Genomic DNA, 26,479 nt, shown 5'->3' on the forward strand with positions numbered 1-26,479 from the left:
TGCTCCCTCTTGTGTCTTCCCTGCAGTGGAACAGAACTGGATGGTTCAGGAAGCCAGTGAGAAAGGCTGGAGAAGAGAAGCTGCCAGAGTTCTCATTCTCATTTCCTATGCAGCAGGTCTCATTTCCTTTTCTGGCAAAAGGTAATTTAACCATTATATCCTGAAGGTACATTATATGAAGTTTGATTCTGGAGAACTGCATGGTTTAAGCACAGGACTGGAAGCTAGGATCTGCCAATTTCTAATGCCAGATTCCACTGCTCTGGCCCTGAAAATTCATTCACCTTACTGACTCAGTTTCCCCATTTTGTAAGAAGGGGACAATACTTACCTATCCACAAGGGTATGGTAAAAGCATTCGTGCACATGAAGTGCTCTGAAGTGAGAATTCTACAGCCACTAACAATTATTAAAATAAGGACTCTCAGAACTGGCTACAGCCAGGCATAATTCTCCTTTCTTTCCCCCAATCCCAACCAGGTCTTGTTAATTCACTTCACCCAGGAATGGGAACATCAACTGTTTTCTGCACTGGGGCTTCTTTCCAGCGAGACTTCCAGTTTTACCATGCTTGATTCAGTGACCAAGTGTCACTTTTGGCTCAGATCTGCTTTAATGGGTGTAAGGAGTTTATTCTGTCTGCTCCAGTCTCTTAAAACTCAGCTGGAAGAGAATGACTCCTACACACGCCAGGTGAAAGAAGCCCACTCCACCATAGCCTCCCCCCAAACAAACGCCTATTCAGCTCACATTGTCACATCTTCACTTCCTCCACCTCGCATCTCACTCAACCTTGTCTGCAACCAGTTCCACCAGACCCAAACAAAAAAGTCTGCATCCAGCATTTAAAGCTGGGGAACCACTCAAATCAATACTACCCTCCCAAGAACTAAAGGCTGGGCACTACCTCTTTGCAAGGCTTCTCTCTGGCTTCTGCCTTTGGGCATGCTTAAGGCCCTCTAGCATCCAGCTCATCTTCCTACACCCAGGCTCTATTCCAGGGGTTCTCAAACTTCTTTTGCTGGGACCCCTTTGGAAAATATTCCAGGCTGTGATGACCGGCACACCCCGGGGGGCTGACACCTTGCAACCACCCCTCCCCCATAATGACTTCACAACCCGAGGGGTCATGACCCCCAGTTTGAGAACCCCTGCTATCACAAGAGCAGCAGCTCAGAGGTTATTTTGCTCCCTCCTCCTTCCCTTGAGAAAAAGGATATCTGTTGCAGCTGCTCTGTTCCCTCAGTGCTTAGAGCACCAGGAGTGTTCTGTTCCTGCAATCCTCCTTCACTTTTGTTAAAGGAACAGCTGTACTTGAGCCAGTCCGTTCTTCTCCCCTCTGGACTGGACAGCAGCAGTTCACTGATCCCATTCAGCCTGCCAGAATGGGTGGGTGAGATTTTCAGGCCTTGTTTGAGCAGCGTATCTACCCACTTTACAATCTAAGGCATGGTCTATACCTAAAACATAGATTGACCTAGCTGTGTTGCTCGGGATGTGAAAAATTCACACTCCTGAGAGTTGTAGTTAAGCAAACTTAAGGCCCAGTGTAGATACTTCTGGGTTGATGGAAGAATTCTATCAATCTATCTACTGGCTCTCGAGGGGGCGGATTTACCACAGTGATGGAAAAACTCCTTTCATTGCTGTAGCATTACGCTACCATGCCACACCAGCATAGCTGCAAGTGCCAGAGCTGTGCCACTGTAGCACTTGCGGTGTAGACATATCCTTGGTTTAATACAAGGCTTGAAGGGAATTGGTTATAAATATTTACATATCTTTTAGGATTATTAAAACTTACATTTGCTTAGATTTTCGATTCAGTGGATTAGAATGCCTGATGGTTTCTGAAATACTATCACTTTTTCTTGATGCAACTGCTTTGGTGCATTGCACTAATCCACATGGAAAATAGCTACAAGGAAGCAAAGCATCTAACATATGAAGCAGAAGGTGGGCCACTGTGAGAAAATCCCAGCTTCCTTTGGTACCAGACTCTCTTGTGCTGAATTAATATATACATGTCCATTTGCATCAATAACTTAAGTGGAAAGAATAACCAGGAATGGACCCTCACATAGCCAATACAATAGTATAAAGGCTTCGACTAGCACAGCTCCCTAGGTCCACTTTGCATGACACATGTAAGGGTTTATTAGCAGGAATCAATAAAACAGTTCAAGTTCATGTTGTGCGCCTTTCAAAAAGATTTAAAACGTAGGGATCATTTCACCCACTACTGAGATTCAGCCACCCCTGACATGAAACACCAGCTGTTGAACGTAAATATAACATACACCAGGCGTAAGTGAAATATACCTTATAAAATTAAATTCAGAGCGGGAAATTTAGGTAAGGCCATTACCCAAATTGCAATCTGGATAGCACTGACCACATGGATCTTTAGAGACCACAACTGATGCCAGGATCTCAGAGAGACAAGGTGAGAGAGGGAATACCTGTTAGACCAATTTCTGCTGGTAAGAGACACAAGCTTTTGAGCCAGGATATCAAAATTGTATTCCTCGCCAAGATGCCAGCTTCATCAGCAGTGCCGGTTAACGTGCTGTGCATGGAGAGGGAAGAGCTTTACCTACTGAATCAACACTATCATTTCCTACAGCGCCTAGATTCCCTGGCAATCGCCCATCCAAGTCTATTCAGACTCAACTTTAACTTGTGAGATTTAACAGTATCACAGCTTGAAGTGATATGGCCACAGATCATCATGAAGTTAAAAGGCAGCGGATTTCAAATGGGTAGGAGGAAATACATTTAATAGATTTTCAAGGCCGAGAGGAACCACTAGGGTCCTCTAGCCTGATCTCCTGTGTAATACAGGCCACAGAATTTAACTCGGTAATTCCTGCATCAAGCCCATAAATTCCAGTTGAGCTACAGTATCTCTTTTAGAAAGGCATCTTGTCTTGATTTAAACGCTTCACGTGATGGAGAATCCACCACCTCCTTAGGTAAATTGTTCCAGTGGTTAACCAACCTCATTGTGAAAGATCTGCTGCTTATTGCTAGTCTGGGTTGGTCTAGCTTCAGCTTCCAGCCATTGCATCTTGTTATGTCTTTGTCTGATACATTAGAGAGTCCTGTAGTACTAGAAGTCTTCTCTTCATATGGGTATTATAAATTGATGAAGTCCCTTCTCAATCTAAGTTTTCCAGACCTCAAATCTTGTAGCTCTTTTCGGAATATTCTCCAATTTTTCAACATCTTTCTTTAAACTGGGCAAATGGTGTCACTAATATCATGGTTCAATGGTAGTAGGTCATCCCTAATCCTACTCTAATAGTTCCATTTATAAAACCCAAGGATTGTGCTACCTTTCTTCGCCAAAGCACTGCACTGTGAGGTTGTGTTCCACTGGTTATCCACAATGACATATAAGTCCCTTTCAGAGACATGTCCAATCCAGAATACACTCCCCCATCTTGTAACTATGACCTAGGTGGTGTGACCTTGCATTTGATACAGTGCTCATTCAATCCACAGAACTCTGATGAAGGATATTTGCTGAAGCAAACAGCAAAATTTAAAACAGGATTAGACACTTGTATAACTAAGAATAGCTTCCACAATTAAACTATTAAAGAGAAACAATAAGGGCCATCAGCTCTCATATACAGAGGCATAAGCGGATCAGCAGGTGGGTGAGGAAGAAATATTGGGCAATTGAGTATATTATAGGGATTTTATACACTCCACTGAAGCATCTGAAATGAACCCATACGGGAAAGAGGTTAGATAGCTCTAGATCTGTTCTGGTAAGTACACAACTGCCAAGGACAAGTTTAACATAGCTGATGTTATTCACTGTGTATTGAATAGACACCTGCTAATCCTATGGGGTAGTGTGCACATCAAAGAAAGGCAATCCAACCCCCCACAAAAATGCCTTTCAAAGTATGTGCTGCATACACAAAGGTACTTTAAAAACCTAAACAGAAAAGCTGAAGCACCAACCCAGATCTGTGTACCCACTGCAGGGCTGTCCTAACCAGTTCCACAGCTGATGAAAGGTTAGAGATCTGGAGTGTACACAGCAAGGTGTTCACATCCACTCTGGTTCAGGTTTACATTCCTTTTGCAGAGATTTTTGGCTGTTGCTGCAGCAATTTTCAGACATTTATTCATTTCTATAATAAAAGTAAGAGGGTGCATTAGTGGTTTCCGAGTTAAAAGAATGAACCTTTAAGTCCAAAATAATGAGGCCTGAATGATGTTTTGTTAGATGTCACTAGATGTAGGCAACTGAGGGTGTAACATTCCGCATATGCAACTGCAGCTTAACGTTTGCATTTACCTTCAAAGCTCACAGGAGGGGACATTGAAGACTAAAAGCTATAGCTAAGGCATAGAAGTTTCTACCTGATAGTAGGGAAAAAGAGCCATAGTAGTAGTGAGGTGTGAGCTGACTGTTTGCAGCTGAATTCTAAGTCTACCCTTTGCAGGGATACCAATTCAATCAAATGAGAGTTTGGGAAAGTCGAGTTAGTGAGTGCAGCACATCTCTTTTGTACTTACAACACATAGCTATTATTTCCTTTAGACATTTTCCTCTGGTTTTAGAGCCCCAAAATTGGAATCTGAACAGAGCAGCTTTACCACAGCTTTTGTCTGTCTGTCTATACAGAAGTCATGAGGAAGGTGATGGTAATAGTTACGGCAGCATGGTAAAGAGTCCATGCTACAGAGAGTGGGCCTGACTCGCATGCTATCAAATACCCGGGCTCCCATTCAGTTCTCAAGTGGTGTTCAACACATATACAGATTGGGCTTAGTGTATTGTGCCTCCAATATCATCTTTATTTACCCCCATATTTTCACGCAATTAACTCATCCCAAGCTTGCGCAGAGATGAGTGGCCAACTTAAAATAATACTTCCTTGCTTAAAGGAAGTAACTGCAGCAGAAGGAGACAAGTCACCCTGGAAGGCTTCACTGAGCTGTCCTTAAAGAACTCACTCACGGTCTCCCATACAGATCAGGATTCAGTTTGGCAGAATGAGATGCTACATAAAACTGGGTTCTTTTGTTACCTTCACATTCACCCACCCACAAAACCCCAGTGGCAGAAACCATGGATTTAAACCACCACCATGACTTGCATGGCAGCTGTGCCTAGAATGTGGCTCCAGCACAAGTGCTTCATATGGCAACACACTGGATCCAAATTATACAAACCGTGGATCTTTTATTCCCATTGGCAGCTTTACCATAGTGTATTTGAACCCTTGTTTACACCATGGAACAGCAGCAGCACCTTGTAGTTATTTACTGACTTCTGTAATTCTGCGATTCTTAGCCCTAAACACTGTTAATACATTAAAATATACCACAGAAGTAAAAAGCCACAATATTAACTCCCCATACAGCTTTTTATCCCTAGAGCTCAGTTACACAATGAACACCTAAAGAGCCAAAATACTTACCCTCATCACCCCCACGTGACCATGCTATATCCCAGAACACAGCCCAGTCCCAAACACCAGAGGGAAAAGGATGAGCTCAGCAGTACAGCTGCGGGGGGAGGGGGTCATAGGGAAGTCAGCAATGCTATTTAATGCTCCTGGTGATGGCACAATATCAAGACAGATTTAACAGTCTCAACTCTGGAAGACAGAAAGGAAGCTACTTTATTTAGTAACAGCAGCCTTGTAACCGCTGAAGAGAATATGGTTTGGGTCCTTTTCTCCAAGCATGATACCCTGCCAGTTGCAATCACCTCCCTGGTCTAAAGAGGGGATTAGCATCAGACCACACTCAGGACTTACCTGCATGTGATTGTTAAACCAGTATAAACGAAAATGTGAATTTAAGCCAATAGTTATACCAAAGGAACCCTCTCTGTGTAGTAACACCCAGCTTTTACACAGCTCTTCATCAGTAGATCTCTGTGCTTTACAAAAGGGAGGCACCATTATCCCCATTTCACAAATGGGGAAACGGAGGCACAGAGGGGTGAAGCGACTTGCCCATGATCACCCAACAGGCCAGTGGCAAAGCCAGTACAAGAGTGCTTTTTTTTGGTTTAGCTTGTGTCACTTGGAAAGGTTTAAGCAGAGAATGAATCTAAAAGGCCATTTTTGTAGCAAAATAAGAGCATACACACGTTATGCCTCTATATCAAGCATGACTTTTCCACGCAGACAATGCCTCTACTTCTCTAAACACACACTAAAACTGCCGTTTAAATAGTAAGAAAGACGCTTAGCCAATGTGGGGACTGGACCTCAAGACTTAGCATAGAGGCACGTGTGCTCCTGGCTGATCCACAGTGACACAGAGAAGCGGAGGTCAAACAGAAATCTGCGCTGAAGAAAATGTAAGAGCCATGAAAAGCCAACCCTTTCAGGTAAACTTCATAAAAGATGAATCGCTGAACAAATGTGGCCATCTTTATCTTGTTGGCAATGGTACAGATAGGCTCAAACTTTCAAAGAAAAGGGTGGGAGGCAAGCTAGGTTCGGATGGCTGACTTAATATGATCTCTGAAAATGCTGTTCTTTAATTTTATAGAATGAGCTTCTTTGTTTTTAAGCTACAGTATATGATCTCTAACCAGTGCTGAGTTGGCTTCATTTCCTGCCTCCCACAGCTTGCCTGGATTTCATGATAGCTCCACGGCAAAGTCACTGTAGAAACACAATTGATTTTTTTTTTTTTTTTTGCCATGAAGGCAACTTTTTTAATATAAAAATTTGATGCTTTTCTCATCCACCATGTCCCACAAAGACTGACAGCAATTAAAGAGACACCACAAGCACTCAGTGAAATTAAGGGAAGCAGAAGCCCTTAGGAAATGGTTCACTTCCATTTGCCTAAGCCCTCCATGGCAGCCTGCACTTTCCCCTTTAAAGTCAAACACCAACATGAAAAATAAATACATAGTGAGAAAAGCAGCCACTGAATAGCTAATGGCCAGATACAGATATGTTGGTGGCTGGAAGATATAAAAGCAGCTATGTCTGTTCAGTATTTTGGCTCTGATTTATGACAAGTATACTTGTGTTTCCATTAGCTGAGGCTTTCCCAAATGACCCCTCTGTTTCAAAAAGGCAGACTCAACATTAAACTCCCATCAGATTTTAGTACTGCTGACCTCATTCTGAAAACTTGTAGCCATGTTTTACATCAGCCTAGGCCAACACATTCCATTAATGCTCCTCTTGACTGCTGGAAACATCTGCTTTGTTTACACTAACAGCAGTACAGAGGCCACTTAACAGTTACCTTTGCTCCCCAAACCGTGTCTAAGACAGGAACCACCTTGAGCCGCATGTTAATTCTGTCCACACGTGCCAGCCCCTATCCCTCACCATCCTCAGCATGAGGACCTGGCAGTGCAGAGGAGGGATCACTTGACGCATGGGAGGGAATAGGAGGTGTCAGAATCAACGCTGCTTAAAAAAAAATAATCTAGGAATAAGCAACAGATTCATCTAAATAACCAAAAATAGAAGGTAAGTTAAGTATATTACAGAAAGTAAACAGAAGAGGCTAAAGTTTAAAGAGGCGGGTTAATGTTTTATGCAGTTAGGAAAAGGTTAGCTAGAAAATGAGAATGTCTAAAGAAGAAACACTAGGTTAGGGTTAACAGCAAAAGAGAGAGAGCGCTAGGTATGAGGGCTTGCACCAAATGGAGGAATTCGACATGCATCAGTTTTATTATAATGAAATTAGCAACATGGCCTTGTTTCCATCATTCTGGTCTCACTATTTTGCTGGCAGCTAGCTTTCCCGCCTCCTTTCATATATTTTGTCTTTTGAGACTGCGCTCATCAGGTCAGGGGCTGTCTTCTTCCATGAGCTTATGCAGTGGCTAGCACAACAAGGCCCTGATCCTGACTACAATGCTTACATGGGTTTATAGGTAGCTCAAGTCTGCTTCTTGTAGGATGCATGCTTCAGTCCACTGTTAAATATGAAGATCTGTCTTGACTTGGACCTTTGTCTTTTTACAATCAGTTTAACCTACTTGGTGCTGAATGTAGTAGCAGGTATCCCAAAGACACCTACTCCAACTTGATGTTCCACAGGAAACTATGGACAAGTGACATTCAGACAATAAGGTTTAACCGTGCTCCATCTCACTTTTACCTTTTGAGCTCTTTCTGCCTGCTGAACTGTTCGCAGCCAATTTCCTCAAAATAAAAAGACTAAAAATGGGCCCTCAAAATGTGTTTTCATCTACTCCTCTTTCTACTGAAGAACTTCAAGATGAAAAATTAGTAAAGACAGAAAGCTGGCACTTGGTGTTATAATTCAGACAGTCCCTTTCCAGTTCCTGAATCCACACAACAGTGCAGCTACGGATGGGAATTTTAATCTCAGGAACAATTAAATAAAATTAATTTGAAAGAAAAAGAGGCCTAAAACATTCAAAGCTCCATTAATCCTGATGCCTGTAACTAAAAATGCATGCGTAAAGTTTTGGACATACAGGGAGCATTTTCTTCAGCAGAGACTTGACTTCAGTAGCAAATCAGTATATTTTTAGAATATGAAGGTTGTAAACTGTTTAGACCCTTTAACTCCACATTTACAAATACTCAACTAAAAAATAAAAGCAGAGCCAATTACTGCCCAGCTTCCATTTGAAGAATGCACTCCTGGTCAAATGAATGATCCTAATCTCCCTCAAGAACTCTGGCTACACTATGGAAGTGTTCTGTTTTAGGCTCTCTCTTACGAATAATGGGGCAGCCCTGGCCATCCTGCAGTTAACATGGGAGCTGGGCTCAACCTTAAGAGCCACATTAATCTACAATACAAATGCAATCTAAGGCCTGGTCAACACTACAAATTTACATCGGTATAACTACCTCACTCAGGGTTTCCACAAGCCTGAGCGACGCAGTTATGCTGACCCAACTCCAGGTGTAGACAGCACTGTGTCAATGGGAGGATGGAGTACCTACATCACTGAGTTCTTCCGTTGGCATAGGGAGCGTCTTCATTAAGCGTAGGTACATGTCCGTAGCATCTTCACTAAATGCTACAGTAGCATTCCTGTAAGTGTAGACAAGCCCTAAGACAGACTTAAAAAAGTGATTGAGCCAGATAAGTAAAACTTGACTGACTTCAGCCTAGGTAAACTACTCAGGGAAGAGGGCAACAGATTAGAATAATTAGTCCCCCTTCTCTGAAGGCTGTTCATCAAAACAAAAGATCCAAGAAGAGAGAGGTATAGGTAGGGGCCTAGGACAATTGGTGACTATAACTGTCAGGTTTACAGATAGGATTGTAATGTTTCAAGGGACATTGTCACGGCTGGCTGGCTGGTCCCGCTGCTCAAATTTTAGACCTATCCTCCTTGTTGAGGATATCAATGAAATGTCTATCTTGATAGAGAGCTAATGTTCTTCAGCCAGTCAGGTAAGGATATCACGCCCCAAGTTTTTTTTGATACATTCCTGTGGGCTTCCAACAACGCCATCCAGTTGTGGCACACACACAGCCACTTTACTCCAGAAAGTCTAATGTGGAGGAGATTAATCTACTACTAGCGCAACTCCACTGGTGGGAGGATTAGCACAGAGCATGTACCAGTGTTCACATGACTGTTGTCTAGACTAACTGTGAACAGGGTTATATGACATGGTGGCCAGATATGCCTGTGCTTTGTTTTACTAGACCTTCCACCAGTGGAGGTTTTTGTTAAAGTAAGTCTAGTATAGACAGCCACATGGGTCAGAATGAAGCCATGCATTCACGTGGCTTCTTCTGACTCTCACATTTCAAAGTGCTTTAAACAGCCAGCCCTCTCCACCCCTCCTGTCTTATTAATACATTAAAACTACAACTTGCTTTGACCACACTAGGATTTGAATACCTTAGCAATAGCCTTTTTCCTAGCATAGATGGGGTCATAACATAGGAAGCATACTGGTCCTACTTGCACCTAGAGTGCTTTTCTTCACTGGGAAAAAAGGTGTGTGGGGGATTTGGTTGCGGTTTTTTTTCTCTCCCAAGTGAGATAACTAACTTGAGGTGTACTCTGATCAGCTAAATCTACCCTCTGCCTTTTCTCTACTAAGATTTTTAAACTTCGCTAACTCCACCCTTTTTCCAAGGGAAGACACGAGCCCTACAGTGAAGTGGAAGACGCTTCAGGATAACTACTGGGATAGTTATGGGAAGAGACCTAGAAAGTCATGCTAGCAGATCATCTGCTAAGCTTTTTGGGAGAGGCACTTCTTTGTTTAGTCTTTTATTAACAATGTACTAATTGCAATTTTCTATATTTGCATATTTTTTCTACTAACCCAGGTATTTTAACCATTTCAGATGGCCTTTCTTCAAAATACAGTCAAGTGCCCTTGCTGGTGTGGAAGTGATTGCTTTCTGTTAACTGTCACTTATCATAACAGTTAATACACTTTATAGTGAGTGATATTTCACTGTTCACACTTACATCTCATTCAAGAAACAAGCACACGACAGTGTAACTGTTCACAGTAAGGGCTCAGAGGGACGCCAGACTCCTGAGGGAATGCTTTGCTAACTGTGTAAAAAGGAGCAGCTACATTAAAAAAAAAAGAGTAGGGAAGACAAGACTCTGCCTTACACTCTCAACAGCCCACCCTTTACAGGTTAATTATTCCAACCCAAAACTATATTCTAAATTTACTGTGAAATCAGTTACACAGAAAAATTACTCCTGCCCTTCACTGATACCAAGCAGAAGAATTGCACGTAGGTAGTTTTCTGCTATAGCATGCCCTTGTGCGAGCAAGGACATTCTGAGTGCATTAAGTGTGACAAGCTCTGAACACAGAACTATGCTCCCCCTCCCTTCACTGACACTAAGAGAAGGGGCGTCATTCTGCAATAGGAATGTTCAGAGCGCACAAGAGTTTTCGGGTGCTTTTAGTATTATTAGAAAGAGCACCACACGACTCAATTTCTCAGCCTCACTAGAGACAAACCCCAGAGGATTAATATGTTCTTAGCCATTCTGGCTGCACAGCCAGAATGGCTATCTGCTGCACTTGTATGTAAAAGATAAAGAACCCAAACCCCACCCTGCACACACACGAATGTACATTCTCATTGCAACAAATCTCACACAAGTGGTTCTCTTGGGCAGTTCTGGTAGCAGTATTTTATCATGACTCTGCTTCCTGGTACCTGGCACCAGCCACTGTCAGAGGACAGGACACTGGGCTAGATGGGCCATTGGTCTGACCCAGCCTGGCCACTCTTACGTTCCTGACCCAGTTTCTACCTTGCTCTTCACCCCCGTTACAAGTAGTAATTAGTAATGTCAGCATTCTGGATGGATTGCTACAGCCTTATTAATAATGCAACAGCAGTAACGCTGAATGCATAAGAATGCAGAGGCTTGAAGGTTAAAAGCAATAACAGAGAAAGCTTACTAGAGTGGGGAAATGCTGGCATCAGACATTTTAAACTGTGTACTTCAAAACAATTCCTTTCAGGTGGGTGACCCACTTTCAGGGCTAACACACACCCATCCACCCACCTACCCCCATTGTAATTTTTACTGAACTGAAAAGCACAACTTCACTTTCAACGTGACCATTACGGTTACTGCCTGTCTAGGGTCAGTACAATAGATTTTGCTTTTGGCAGTTACAGTGTATGAAATGGAGGTCAGTTGTTGCTATGCAGTCAGCACACTGCTAGTGCTTAAGCTTCCACACCACAGAAGGATTTCTACAGAGAGGGGCTATACCCACTTCTGTTTCACATCCAGTCATAATCTCTTAACGGTGCACCTTAAAGCAGTGTTGCATAGGTAAACCCCATGGTATGAATGATGTGCACGCTAGACCAACAATAGAATCAGAGGAGTTCAGAGATTTGGGTGTGTGCTCCTGCATCTCAAACCTTTGAAATGTGAGAGATCTTCTCTTCTAATCCTTGCAGGATCTGGAACATATGGCCTCCACCTCACAGCAAGAACATTGTCTCTCCCTGCACAAGACACAGCCAGAGCCTCCTGAAAGGCAATGCAACTCTTGTTAACAGAGTTGCTAGTTTTACAACCTAATCAGATTCACCTGGAAATCCCCCCCCCCTTTTTTTTTTTTTTTTTTTTTTGCTTGGAAGTAGAGCCTATGAATCAAAACTAAATCTACAAGCTAGTTATTGATTCTTCAGCTGTTTGTCTCACCTGGAAGTGGAATGTGGAGACAATGATTACCCTGACACATTCTTTATTGTTAAATTCTAAGATATGATTGTTACTTTGAGTGATGGAACAGCTCTGGCTGCTCACTTCAAATCAAATGCAGGGAGTTTAACAGAACTCCAAATATGTTGGATTGTTAGTAAGATTCTCTCCCCCGCCCCCGCATTCCAGCAATCAATGGCAATTTCATTGTGATTTAACTTTTTATTATGTGAAGTGCGAGATCAGCCCTGTTTTATAGAGGGTCACAGGTTCTCATTCTCTTTGCTTACTTGCTTACTTATTTTTTAAAGGCCATTCAGCTCCCACATTGTCCCTTGCCAGGCACACTGCTCTCTTGGAATTTTCAACTTTCTAAATGGTGCCAGGATTCTTGCTGAGAGCTGTTAGTGATGCTGTATGAAATAAAAAAAATAAATCCAATCTCTCATAAGGGAGATCAGTTAAGTCACTAGCCCCCCTTCTTTGCCCCCCCCCCCCCACCCCACCCCACACACACACACGCTCAAAACTGTATATATAACAGTACCCACAAAACAGGCAAAATGCAGGTTAATGTGCTTGGGGTTTTTTTGTTTTTGTTTTTTTTGTTAAAAACACCCCTTTCTTTAACACCCCCCCCCTTCACCCTTTCTATGAGAAGAGTGATAATTTTCAAAACTCTTCTGGCATTAAAAGTTCACATAACTATCCATATGGGATTCTAAACCAACAAGATCATTCAGATGAGCTCCCTAAAGAGGATTCAGAAGAACAGTGAAGAGATGAATGGGGGGGCGGGGGGAAGCAGGAGGTCATGAGCATTGAAGCCAAGCTCGAATCTTTCTTTTTTTAGCTGCAGAGACCTTATTAAATGTCACTTCCTCTACAGAGAGGAAGTGAGATGAGCTGTAAGTTCTCTGATACAGTTTCCTCTCTACTACAATGATATAAAAGGACAAGTGTTTTAAAAAAGTTAAGCAAACCAGCCCCACGCATACTGTGACCAAATTAGGAAACAAACTCCGACAGCCTCCAAGACAGACATTAGATACAGTGGCCTTGAATTAGCCCAGGAAGCCTAATGACTGTCTCATCTGCAGAAACCTGTTTACACTAGTACAGAAAGGGGAAGCTAAACACATCTTTGTGCTGCGTGTACACAAGGACATGCCATCCTGATGCACTTTTCTGAAGGAGGTAACATTCATGAGCTACCATGATAGTAAGACTCCATCCAATCACCCCCCCCCCCTTTTTTTTTTTAAACCAACCCATCCCCCTCAAAAATGTTCAGAATTACCATTTTTTGAGCATTACTAGCTAGTGCAAGACAAAGTGTGTGCTGGAAGCTGTTCTTTCATCCCTCAGGTTTTACAGTTCTAGTGGGCAAAACTCAGGTAACCGAGCAGCAGGGATCTCAGTGTGGGGGAGGGAAAGAGGAGACTCGGTTTCTTGAATAAGGTCAGAACAATGTTTTAAAATGGTCTTGGGAGCACGGATAGTCTTTTCCCCCTTGCAACCAAGCCTCTCCAATCTCTCCTCCCACTGCAGCAGAAACAAGATTAAGAATGCTGCTGATGGGAAAAGTGTGCTGGGGCATGTCTGGGGTTTAATCACTCACCCACAATCACTCACTGGCCCAGCACTCATCTTTACTCACTGGTTAAACCAGGGTGAATCATGGCCTTTCCCTTTCACAAGTCAGCAGATCTTAATGTCTGAAGAGGGAAGGGGGCAGAGGTGCTCAGGTCTCTGAGTAAAGATCAGCTTATTAAGCCTCACTACCTACCAAGACAAATGCAAACTGTAAATAGGGGATCTGAAATTTTGAGGGGAAAATCAAATAAATTGAACGACTACGCAACTTTTGTTTGTGTCGAGGTTCAGGGTTGCCTCCACGACCCTTCTAAAACATCACAGTGATCACGTTAAACTACTCCCTCCCTTTTGTTCCTCAACATTGAACCGAAGAAACCAAGTATGGCAACACTCTCCCTTTATCTTTCAGAGGGTGTCTCAGGGGAGGTGGGCTGAATTTAAGACAACTCTCAGATAGCAGAGGATCCCCTGACTTGCCTCTCCTCAATCCTCCCACCATCCAGAGTCAAAACAGTGACACGCTCCACCTCTGTGTCAGTGGCAATAGTTAGAGTCTAGTTAAAAGATACATGGAATGCACTTTCCATAGATTGCCATACAGAGGCAAACAAACAGTTCTTCAGGTTCTGCATCACCTGGCCAGAACACACTTGCAACACAAACAGTGACCCTGGGAATCCACCAGCTGATCAGTAACTAGTGTTCAGGGCAATTTTGCACAGAAACACCAACAAGTCATGTAGAATCAGAGTAATTCTCAAGATACCCTATCTTCACCACCACCACAAGACTCTGGGCTCAATCCAGTTACTATTTAAGTGTTAGGAACGCATAGCCTCAACTCTATTACTAGCATACAGCAGTCTAAGTTTCCATCCCACATGAAGTCAGATCCATCTTATTGCCTCTGCTCAGGAGAGGCCCAAAGGGAAGATAGCACTACCTCTTATGGACCTGAAAGTATGTATTCTCTGGTCAGTGGTAGAACAGTGTTAGAATATCTTTTCACTGAATGGATATTGCTATATATGGTAGAAACCAAGTACAGGAAAAAAAACCGTGTTGTACTAAGCTGCACTGACTTACATGGTCTATTTTTATAGGAGACTGGTTTGAAAGTTCCTGTTTTAAGAGGCTTTGGGTTGGATACACAACAGACATGCACTAGTTAACTGATCTCTATCATCAGGTCAGTCTTTAAAATTATTTTTTACTTTCCTGCACATCTGGAGCGCACTCCTGTATCAGGCATTCCTTTAAAAGCATTTCATATACCTGTGTGTAAATGGCCTTGATCTTGCACGCTGCTGAGCAAACCTGACTCTCAGCAATTCCCCTGGGAGTTGGACATAAAGCACCTTGGAGGACAGGTCACATGGGTTAGTGCACACATTTTGTTCACATGTAGATCTATTCCTTTAAATGGACTTTGCTAGTCTACAAGTGCTTTCTTCCCACCCTGCTATCTACCTTGTTTTGGCACTTCATCACAAAGTCTAAAGGGACATTATCTGCAGAGAGTAACGCACATCCCCACTCCCTCTGGCCTTGGACTCTCTCTCCCCCAGTCCCTTTGAAGAGCAGATACTGAAATTCCCAAAGCTTCTACTGTAATATTGCTGCTGTCGATAGCATCTCCCCTTGTCCTGCCATCTGACTGCAGTGCAGAGAGCACCAAGGCTACAGACAAGTTTCGTTGCCCTTTTATGGTAGAAAAATGAATTGCCTGCCCAGCAGCAGAGTGCCTTAGAGCGGAGCATAGACGACAGACGGAAACTTGCCATTTGTTGTGGTTTTGGCAGCAATATAATGGAGCGCGTTCCCATCTACACTGCTCAGTTAGAAGGGTGCACAAAAGGCATTCATCTGAAAGGGAAAAAAGCAAAGCCCTGGAGTACAGAGATTACATCCACTGAACCCCAGGGAACTGCAGCTGAAGGAGGGCAGGGCCATTATCAAAGAGAATAGTTCGCCTCAAAACTGTTCTGCTGGACAAGGCACAAGCGGCAGCATGTTTCCCAATGAGAGTGTGCGCACACACATGCGAGCGCACACAAGAGTTAAGTTCTAGAGACTGCAGAACACATTCAGATCAAACTCCATCAGTATGGGAAGAAGTTCCTTCCCCACCCCAGCAAACTCTATTCAAAGAGGGTGAAGGAATTTAAAAAATGAAATTGGGAGCAGACGTCACCACCACCCGGCAGGAACCAAAGGATTCACCATAAGCAATAGCTATCTCCAGCCTTTCTGCCTGCCCTCCAAAAGCAGAGAGGCAAGATAAAAGTAGCAACTAAATTTGAATAAATACTCTCAGTGAAATACACAGAGCCCAGGCACATGAATTGATGAATATGACAATAGGACCATGGGACCTTCAAAATGTTTCACTGCTGTCAGGAAGCTGAATGAGACACAGCAGACTCCTCAGCAGCTGGGAAAAACATGTTGCAAAACAAGGAGAATTAAGCAATTCTCTATATGCACATCCAACTTGGAGGCATTTTGGACAAGCTTAATTTCTTTAACTGGAAGAATTTATTTCTACATTGTATGCGCATTCTGATAGTGACAGAGTCTTTGATTCAGTTTAAGTCTTAGGCCATAAAGGCATTTAAAGTTTAACTGCTCAACCTATGAAATGCAGATAAAGAATGCTGTTGGATGGCATATATTTGTTTCTAAAATTACATGCTCAGAGAGAAAAAAAAAAGTCTACCCTGGAATGTGATGTGGTACCTTGAGTATACTCCCTGCTGATGAGTACTTGGTTTAGACAAATGTTTTCCTCCAATATAGAAAGCTTCTGTTGCAGGGTGCAACCAAGACATCTGTGGTTTGGGCTGCATAACTGCCCCTCTGTAGCAGAGAGAGCTGTTTCCTACAATAGTCCAGCATACCTCTGCACAGCCAGTGATAGCACAGACCCCAATTCGAGGAGCAAACCCCACTGACTGCCTTTATAATTTTAAAGCTGGCTGATCACGTAGTGCCATCATGCTGAGGTTGCTGCATATTGTATAATATGACTCACACCTATTAACACAGACCAAGGATGCACTGTTAGCACCCTGCTGGAAGGAGCCCTGTTCAAACAGAGCTCACTAGCAGAGCTCTGTATAAGCTTAGTCAGGATTTAAGTGCCAAAAGAAAATGAAAGTTAAAAACAACTGGACGTGTTTGTTCATAGTCACCACCTTCCACTCAACCCTGAGAAGTAAGCTCCAGCAGCAGCTTAAAAACTTAGCCCCACAAAATAAAAGTTCATCTAAGCATTGCTGTAGCCAAGGGAACTATGTCCTAAGATCTAAATGCAAAGTGGTTGAAAGAGTTTCCCACTAATGTAGGTATCTCAGAATCACCCTTTTTTGCAGCATGATAGCAGTGAGTACTCAGTGGACACATTCATTTCCTAATCACAGCCTCGTTTAAAGGAGATGCTACCCAAGGGTGACCAGATAGCAGGTGTGAAAAATCAGGCCAGGGTGGAGGGTAATAGGCATCTGTATTACAAAGTCCCGAATATCAGGACTGTCCCTATAAAATCGGGACATCTGGTCACCCTGAAAGAACAAGAGCCTGGGAGGTGTCTAGTCAGAGGGCTATTTAGTTCAGAGGCAGTGAGTTTCTTTCCAGCCATCCTGCACTCTGGGAGGCAACACCCTCTAAAGGAGGAAGGCCAGCTTGCCAGGGGAGAGAGAGGAGTTCTGAAAGTGAATCTAGGAAATACATAAGATACAATGTAGCCGATGGCTTCAGTGTGGCTTTGAAATGACTCTGCCTGGGTTCTGAGCTCCCCCAGCACCCGCTCTTCCCCCTCCCCCAGCACCCAGAGGGACAGTGCTGCTTGGTGCATGTGTTATTACCATGGCAACTTCCTTCACCTTCTCATCTTTTAGCGGGCTGGAAGCCCTGCAGTGCTTTGTGCTGAGACTGCAAAGCGGGGTGACAATCTTCCCCAGCCCACAACACAAAGGGCCTGGGATACCTGCAAGCAAACCACGTAACACAACAGATCGCCCTGCCTGCACACGCAGGGGTTTAATGCGAGCTGATCGCGGGGTGCATGGCGGGGGAGGAGAAGAGATTCTCTTTCCTTTGTGGATGAGTGCCCTTTCAGTATCTGAAGTCAGGAGAGAAACGTTGCTGGGTAATTTCAGCAAGGGCCTTGGTGGTTTCAGTTTGGAAATCTGCAAAGACCTCAACATGTCAAAACACACAGGAAAGTAACAGGCGTCATTAGAGAGCTGGAAGGTTCAAATGCTGCTACTGCGCAGAGGTCTGCTTCGATGCGAGGCAGCACAGAGGCTGATTAATGCATCACCAGCACTGGCTCGTCCCTCTCGCATTTGGCAAGTCAGAGTGTGCTTCTGTAAACCTGACACCATTGTGTGCAGCCTCTTCCTACACACATCATCTCCGCGGCTCACTACGCCTTGAAACGCAAGGTGGTTTAGCTCCAGCCAGCAGAGAACAACTGTAGAATGCATTAGCAGCTTCACAAAGCTAACTGCCTTTAACCCAATAGAAAACACTGACAAGCTTGGTGCTTAAAATACAAGAGGACATTCGCGTAACACGTGCAGACCACATTAAGGGTGTACAAGGGTCTCGCCTTTACTTACAGAGCTGCTTGTGCTTTTTTTCTCCTAGGTGAATTACTATTTATTATATTCCCTCCACCCAGCAGGTGACATTAAGAGGCAAGACCTGGCCAGCTAACTAAGAGTCAAACTTTACGTACCACAGTTGGAGCTGACAGATGGTGTGTAGGCTCACTGCAAGCTCTTCACATGGCTATTCTGTTACTGTGGGCGACAGGCAATGCCTCCCTCTCACTGGCAATTCTGCCCATTGCTGATGTTAAAACTGGTTACATCTCAGCATTGTGCATGCGAGAGATGCACGAGCAGTGGCCCAACAGTGTCTGGCACGATGCCTGCAGGCCTAAGAATGGATGAAGCACATGGCCACGGACTAAGTGCTTTCGACTCTTCCAGGAGTGCAGATATTCCCCATAACTTAGTTTGGGGGTGCTTTTACCGTTGGTCCAGACTTGAACCAACCACCACTCTGCAAGATTTAAGGGAAAGTTTTGGGAGAAGCCAGACAACATCAGTGTGAACCCTGGAATTGATATCAGGGAGGCTAAAAGAGTATGAAAAAACCATGCGACTACCATCTGGTTCTCCTCTCCCTGCCCCCTCACAAGGGTCTTGCATCCCTCTGCTGAAACCATAAAGCTCTCAATTCAACTGCTACCACTTCACTTTATACTTCCCCTCACTCTATGTTCTGCAATGTAGCCAAACTCCTTCCACTGCCAGCTATCATGACCATGTGACCTGCTGGAGGCACCACTGTTGAATCCCTGCATCCCTTCCAATACCGAACATCCACTGTGCTCCCGCATCACCCCAAGCTCCCAGACTAGCCCTCTATGAGCCTCACTAAACAATAGCTTCCTGCAAACGAAGACGTTAACTGGTAAAATCCTCATTGTGGAAAGATGAAAAGATAGCTGGAACCTGGGAAAACCATTATAAGCACAGCTACAAAGCATGGACAAATCCTCCCATTTCAAGCAATATATCAAACTCTATCAGGCTGAAAATTGTTTTTTTTTTTTTGGAAATAATCTAAAATTCCCCATCACACAATAGACCTCTGGATAACGCACCAATACAAGCTGTTCATATCCTGAAAATCTAGTCCCTGTTTCAAGTACTGGCAAGTTAGTCTGAAATATTGTGGTATCAGAAGAGCCAGCCAATCAAAAGGATAGTGCATGATCAACCTGAACACCCTGCCATCCCTTTATGCAACATCTTTACGTTCTGAAACACACATTGGACATTTGAGAGTATGGTGATATTCTTCAAACGTTTAAACTCCGAATTCTGCTCACTTGCTGTAACCTCCAGGCTTGACCTGTATGGTTCACTTAATAATTTAAAAACAGGAGAGTTCTATTATTTTATCACGCAATTTTAAGAATTGATTGTGCACAAGTCACTGGTGCCATCTAGTGGTTCTCAGCCTTCCTTAGCCCACACGTCCGGATGCAGTAGTTTTCACCAGGGCTAGCAGTACCATTTCTCAGATGCTAATGGCTGACGTTAGTACAGTGGGTCTGTAGCTTCAGAATCCAAAAAGCAACTGCTGATCCGTCAGCAGGCTAGTCTTGCTCTCGGCTTCACGACACTGACAATAATGTAGTATCTATTCTTAGCAATATAAGTCACTCCAGAAAAATAAAATTAGACTTCCAGTAGAAAATAATTACTTCTCACCATAGGCAAATGGCTACACAAAATGTAGAATTAAGAACCCGTAGTGGCTACAAGAGCTACAAGCATGAGCTCGATTCATTTAAGACAGGAGCTTCTGTGATGCAGATTCCTGGCCATTCCATAAGAGTGCTATTGTGGCTTAAATTGAGCAAGACTTGTTGGGTATTAGAGCCTGGATAGGGACACCAGGTAGCTCTCAACTCATTGGCACCAGTGATATGAGGCACTCAGAAAAAATTAAGACCTATCATCACGATTCTATGTGCATTTAGTGCTCAAAGTCTCTGGCAGAAACTAAATAAGAGCAGATATAGCACAAGCTGTGGCAGTTCAAGCTCTCTGCATTCTGCTCTGCCTGCATACCTCACTTTTGACCTGGTGAGACTACCTCCATGGCTGAAAAGGTGGTTCAAATCCATGACTCATTCAGCGAGCCTTCTGCTGAGACTGAAACAAGGGTGCTGATTAGTGGATTTTGTGATGAATATCCAATTCCCAGCCCCTTTAAGTGGATAGATTTCAGGTAAACCCTGCAGTTGGTGACTTTCTAGCACTACTTACAAAGACTGGATCCCAGAATGGTGACATGCAGTAACAGAAGGTGCCACTCTATTACAGAATTTGATTTTGATTTCCCCAGTTCTCTTTAAAAGTTTAATTAACAGTTAGAATGGTCATAAAAACCAAATATCCATACAAGTCCATTTTAAACACTTGTACAAGCACAATAGCATGCTTAAGTATCTTGAAAGACATTGTTTTGCAACCATCTCTTAAGCTGAGCACACAGAGGAGGATTTAACCATGTCTGTATTAGCAGTACCCTGAAATGCATCGGTCTTTATTTACATGCCTTAAGAGAAGACCAAAAGCCACCTTTGCAAAGAATTCCATCCCTCTACCACACCCATATAATATGCATATTTCATATGGCTAGCAAAACAGAGGAGCCCTCAAGCTCTATACCTCAAAATTCTGAAAGAGACTACTAGGTAAATATCAGCCCTTTACCTTTCTGCAACGAGGGTTGGGACAACTGAACCGCTTCACATCATTGTCCAGGAGCGCTGGGAAGTTACAGAAAGGACACCTACAGCCCAAGAGAAGACAACATTAATATTCTGTATTGAGTGAATCTGTTGTAAAGTAGATTTAGTTGGACAACCGCACATGTCCATTAAGAAGATGGCCATCTAAGGCGTGTCTATCAAAAAAAAAAAAGTCACTAACTTCAGCACTGCCTTTTTTAGTCCTACAATTCTCAGACTGCATCCCTCTTTGTGTCTGTCCTAAAGGTCATGTGCCTAGTGCTGCTTCTAGACTATTTCACACAAAGGATTAGTGCAGGGCTGGCAAATCACAAGGGATGCAAAGCTCTGTTGACTCTGATCTGTTTCTACCTGTCAAAGACAGCTAGCTTCTATTAATAAAAATATCCAGGGATAAAAGTCAGATGCCTCAGTTACAGACAGTCTTTAAAAAAAAATCTAGATGCCTTGTATCACAAAGCCAGCTAATGTTTTGGGCTACAGAACCAGCATCTACTGCAATAGTAGGTGGAGAACGATCACTGGTTCTCACAGTATTAACCGACTTTGACACTCTGGGAACGTACCTGACTAGCTCATCAGCACAGGCAGCAGCCACCTCTTCCTCGGCTTTCCGCTCATAGTATTTACACAGGATGTTCTCTGGGAGTACCTTCTCCAGCTCGCTGGTTGGGAATGAACACGTGCAGCTCCCTTCCATGCAGCTGAGCTCTGACTACATTGGTGAGGGAAGAGAGGAGAGGAGACAATGAAAATTACAGAATAAAAGGCACCTCTCAAGTCTACTGAGTCAAGATGGACCACTCAGTTCTGTTGAATCAAAGAAAGAAAATGTTGGTGCTGAAACTAACATTTCCAGATGTGACCACAGCAGATGTCTGCATATGTGCAGAGGGGGAAGGAACAGATATGAACGGGAAATGTCTGCCAGTCACAAGTAGGTGGCGGACCACGTTTAGAGGAAGACTCGTTTATCAGTCACCAACATTCAGGCAGCGGGACCCCAAGAGAAATATTGGGTAAGAAAGAAGGGTGGGCTGTGGAAGGGGGATGGGGAAAGGAACTTGTATAATATATCAGACAAGTGTCATATACCATGTACATTCTCAGATATCAAACACGGTCAATCATTCTGTGTAGTGGCCATTGTCCCACAGAATGCAGATCATTAATGGCTGAATTAATGTAATACTAATTTTCAAATATTATTTTGAAATATTTCTACCTTATGAACAGAACGGTGTCATTGTTCTATGAGAGAAAGCCTGCTAAATGTATATTTTTGTTGTCACAACCAAATCACAACCCCCGTGTGAACTTATTTTAAAAATCAGACATTTAACTATGCATTCGTATTGCTATATTACTACACTTCAGTTCCTACACTCCAAGCTGCACCAAGAGACATGGTACATGCAAATATCTATGAATGTGTAGACATTTAAAAGCTAAAGAGAAAGAGGAACTGGAACACTGTGCAGGAGAATCCCCCAAGTCTTCAGTCCCTGCATGCCTCAGAGGTCAAATCTTGAACCTCAGCCAACACACCCCCACTGTGCAAAACCCAGGTCAGGCTCTGGTCTTGAAGCAAAGACGTAGGCAGAAAGTGAAACCATTGTCTTTCCTCCACTCACTCCATTGAGTCTGGCTATTGTAGCTAGGCAATAGAAAGGGGCAACTGCACACTTCTGAGAAAAAAAAGTGAAGGTTCTAGTTATGCCTGCTAAAGTCTAGGACAGGCGGGCTACCTTACTGACATCTTTTTATTGTCTTTCAGTATCAGTCTGACACAGACCCCTATGTTCCTTGTTTTAGGAGTGGCATCTCTTGGGGAAAGCCCCACATCCAAGTCAGTTGCCTCTAAAGCGAAGGAGCTATACCATATTAGACTCTTTCGAGCTGTCTACAAGAACTAGATAGGATGTCTGGGGAGAAAAAAGTCAATTACCATACCAAATTTAACCATTAAGTGACTGGCCAAGTCAAAAATAAGAGCTGGGTTTTGAGGACAGCAATGCAGATATTACTGGGCCTTCTACTGTATTCTATTAGCTTTCTTTGAACTGTGTAACACTTAATGTGGAAGGTTTGCTAGCTATATTGCTCCAACCACCAACCCTTCACATCAAGGCAAATGTTCTCTTGGACAAATATCAAGTGTGTTAATGAGGCACTGATAAACTGGCTAAAATAGATGTGGTGCAGTGAACTCAGGTTTCCTTCAAACATAACTATTGTATTCAGTTCTGTAGACTATGAAATTCAAGCTAGGCTGGGCCTCCTTATAAAATTAAGCTACCAAATATTACTAACAAACAGCATATTGCAAAATATGGTGATGACTGGAATCTCTTTTTGAAAAGTGATTGCTTCTTGTTGCATCACACGTGCTGTTTTCTTCTTTAAACGTATCTGGTATTTCATCAGGGTAACTGCCTTTCCTATGATAAATGGCCTCTCTTGACTGACCAGCCTCCTCAATGAAATTATCTTCTGTAATTAACTCATCTATACCTCAGTGGTTCTGTATCTTTCAAGGATACCTTTTGATCCTATCTTATGATGTGTACCACCTCAGGTATTATTCAATTTTAATCACAGCAAACCCCAATTCCTTTTTATTAGAAAAGGGTGGAACTTTTTGACAAACAAGTGCTGGAATGTTGACTAAATAAAATCCAGCTGGGTAGCACCTTTTGAACTGAGCAAAAATATGTAGGTCTTTCCCCAGTTGTTTTTGTTTGAATTTCCTTTGTTCTTTCATGTAATTACCAAAAACGCTTTGAACACACTAAACTTAAGAGTATAAAGAGGGAAGCAAACTCTACTATCAAGTGAGCGTCAAGACTGAGAAATCATTCCAGACACAGAAAACAGGGTTACTAAACTTCTGTAGCTGTTGTTCTTCAAGATGTATTGCTCATGCCCATTCCAATTAGGTGCATGCGCGCCTTGTGCACAGTTGCCGGAAGGTTTTCCCCCATTGGTATCCATAGGGTTGGCTCTGGAACCCCTGGAGTCATGTGTCCTAGCGTCCTATATAGGGCCCTGCCGACCCTCTGCCTCCTCAGTTCCTTCTTGCCGGGAGACTCCGACAAAGGGGTAGGCGTGTGGGTTTGGAATGGACATGAGCAACATCTCAAAGAGCAACCGTTACAGAAGGTTAGTAACTGTCTTTTCTTCTTAGAGTGCTTGCTCATGTTGATTCCAATTAGATGACTCGCAAGCAATCCCTTAGGCAGTGGGGTTGCAATTTAACAGAGTACTGATTGTAGAACCGCTCTGCCTACTGCTGCATCCTCTCTGGCCTGTTGAGTAATAGTGTAGTGTGCCGTGAAAGTATGGATGGAGATCACGTTGCTGCCCTGCAAAGGTCTTGGACCAGGACCTGGGCTATGAAGGCTGTTGAGGTCACCTGGGCCCTTGTAGAGTGGGCCATCAATGCAGGGGCTAGCACCTTCGCTACGTCATAGCAGGTCCTAATACACGATGTAATCCATGAGGCTATCATCTGGGAGGAGACCAGAAGGCCTTTCATTCTGTTCACTACCACCACAAAGAGCTGGGGGATCTTCCTAAAAGGCTTCATCCTTTCGATGTAGAAAGCTAATGCCCTCCAAACATCCAGAGAATGAAGACTCTGTAGAAGACCAGGAGGAAGATGTCCTGATTAGAGTGAAACTGTGAGACTATCTTTGGAAGGAATGCCGGGTGGGGTTGCAGGCGAACCTTGTCCTTGAAAAATACCTTTAAGGAGGTTCCAATGTCAAGGCATTAAGCTCCGACACCCTCCTAGCCGATGTAATGGCTATTAGGAAGGTCACCTTCCACAACAGGTACAAAAGAGAACATGTTGCCAATGGTTCAAATGGTGGTCTCATCACTGCAGATAGCACCAAGGTAAAGTCCCACTGGGGAACAGGCTGACGGGTTTGAGGGAACATTCTGTCAAGACCCTTGAGGAAACTGCTCACTATGTGGTTTGAGAAAACTGAACGGCCCTCCACCCACAGATGGAATGCCAGGATTACTGCTAGGTGGACCTTCAGCGAGGATACTGACAACACCTGATGCTTGAGGTGTAAAAAAATAGTCCAGGATAAACAGTATTGATGAAACTTCCAGGGGGGAACCCTGCCGGGACCAGAGGGAGAACCTCTTCCTCTTTGCCATGTAGGCAGCCCTTGTGGAGGGTTTCCTACTTCCCATGAGGATCTCCCTAACCTGCTCCCAACACTCCATCTCCTGCTGGTTCAGTCATGGAGCTTCCACGCTGTGAGATGAAGGGATTGCAGGTTTGGGTGACGAAGGCGGCCCTGATCCTGCACGATCAGGTCTGGCACTAACGGAAGACTGATGGGGGTTTCCACAGAGAGCTCGAGCAGCGTGGTGAACCAATGCTGGCATGGCCATGCCGAGGCTATCAGGATCATCACCACTTGTCTCTTTTGACCTTCAGAAGGACCCTGTGTAACAGGGGCATCAGCAGAAAGGCATAAAACAGGTGACCTGACCAGGGAATGAGGAAAGCATCTGCTATTGATCCCTGACTGTGGCTCTGGAAAGAGCAAGACTGCATGCATTTCCTGTTGGACCTCGTCGCAAACAGGTCTATTTGGGGAATTCCCCACCTTTGGAAGATGTCGCTTGCCACATCTGGGCACAGGGACCATTCGTGGGTAGCTATCGGCCTGCTGAGGAAGTCCAAGAGCACATTCTTTGACCCCGGAAGGCATGACGCTTCTATATGGATTCTGTGAGTTATGCAAAAATGCCAGAGGTCAAGGGCTTCCTGACACAGGGGAAAGGAGCAAGCACCCGTTTGTTTATATAAAACGTCACTGTTGTGTTGTCTGTTTTCACTGCAATGCATTTGCCCACCAGATCCTTGAAGGCTTGACATGCTAACCGAACTGCACTCAACTCTCTTACATTGATGTGAGTTGGACAAGTCCCCTTGTGACCACTGTCCCTGAGTTGTCAGCTGGCCCAGATGGGCCCCCCAACCTGAGTATGAGGCATCGGTTACTAGAGTCATGGTGGGATGTGGGCTTGAGAAGGGGACTCCTGCACAGACCACTTCCTGGTCTAGCCACCACCTGAGTGAGACCAACACTGGTGTCATGATCGACATTACCGCGTATACAATCCTGAGATGGGTGGTAAACTGAAGCCAGCCAAAGCCTGCAAAGGCCTGAGATGTAGTCTGGTGTACTGAACTACCTGAGTGCCGGCGGCCAAGTGTCGCAACAGTCTTAGGCAGCTTCTGACTGTGACCATAGGTGACGATTCCATTCCTCTCTGACAGAGAGAATGCTGTGAAACAGAGACTCTGGAAGGAAAGCTCTGGATTGGTTCGAATCTAAAACCGCCCCTATGAA

The 26,479-nt window shown here is 43.8% G+C and overlaps 1 protein-coding gene across 6 annotated transcripts in view; it reads right to left on the minus strand.

Annotated features, from left to right (window-relative positions):
* The window catches only part of RNF216 (ring finger protein 216), a 113,461-nt gene that overhangs the window by 47,519 nt on the left and 39,463 nt on the right, over positions 1-26,479 (minus strand). For all 6 annotated transcript variants that reach the window (XR_010917313.1, XM_067534163.1, XM_067534161.1 and 3 more), the window contains 2 exons: positions 21,665-21,813; positions 21,061-21,139 (listed from right to left, as the gene is read on the minus strand). Coding sequence is in view for 5 of the 6 variants with exons in the window: in XM_067534163.1 (XP_067390264.1) it covers positions 21,061-21,139; positions 21,665-21,813 (228 nt within the window). In the remaining variant the exon portion in view is untranslated. The remainder of the gene's footprint in view (positions 1-21,060; positions 21,140-21,664; positions 21,814-26,479) is intronic.

Source organism: Emydura macquarii, unplaced genomic scaffold, assembly GCF_026122565.2.
Source record: "Emydura macquarii macquarii isolate MOO-44397 ecotype Brisbane River unplaced genomic scaffold, CSIRO-AGI_Emac_v2 contig_3390, whole genome shotgun sequence".
Classification (NCBI taxonomy): Eukaryota; Metazoa; Chordata; order Testudines; family Chelidae; genus Emydura; species Emydura macquarii.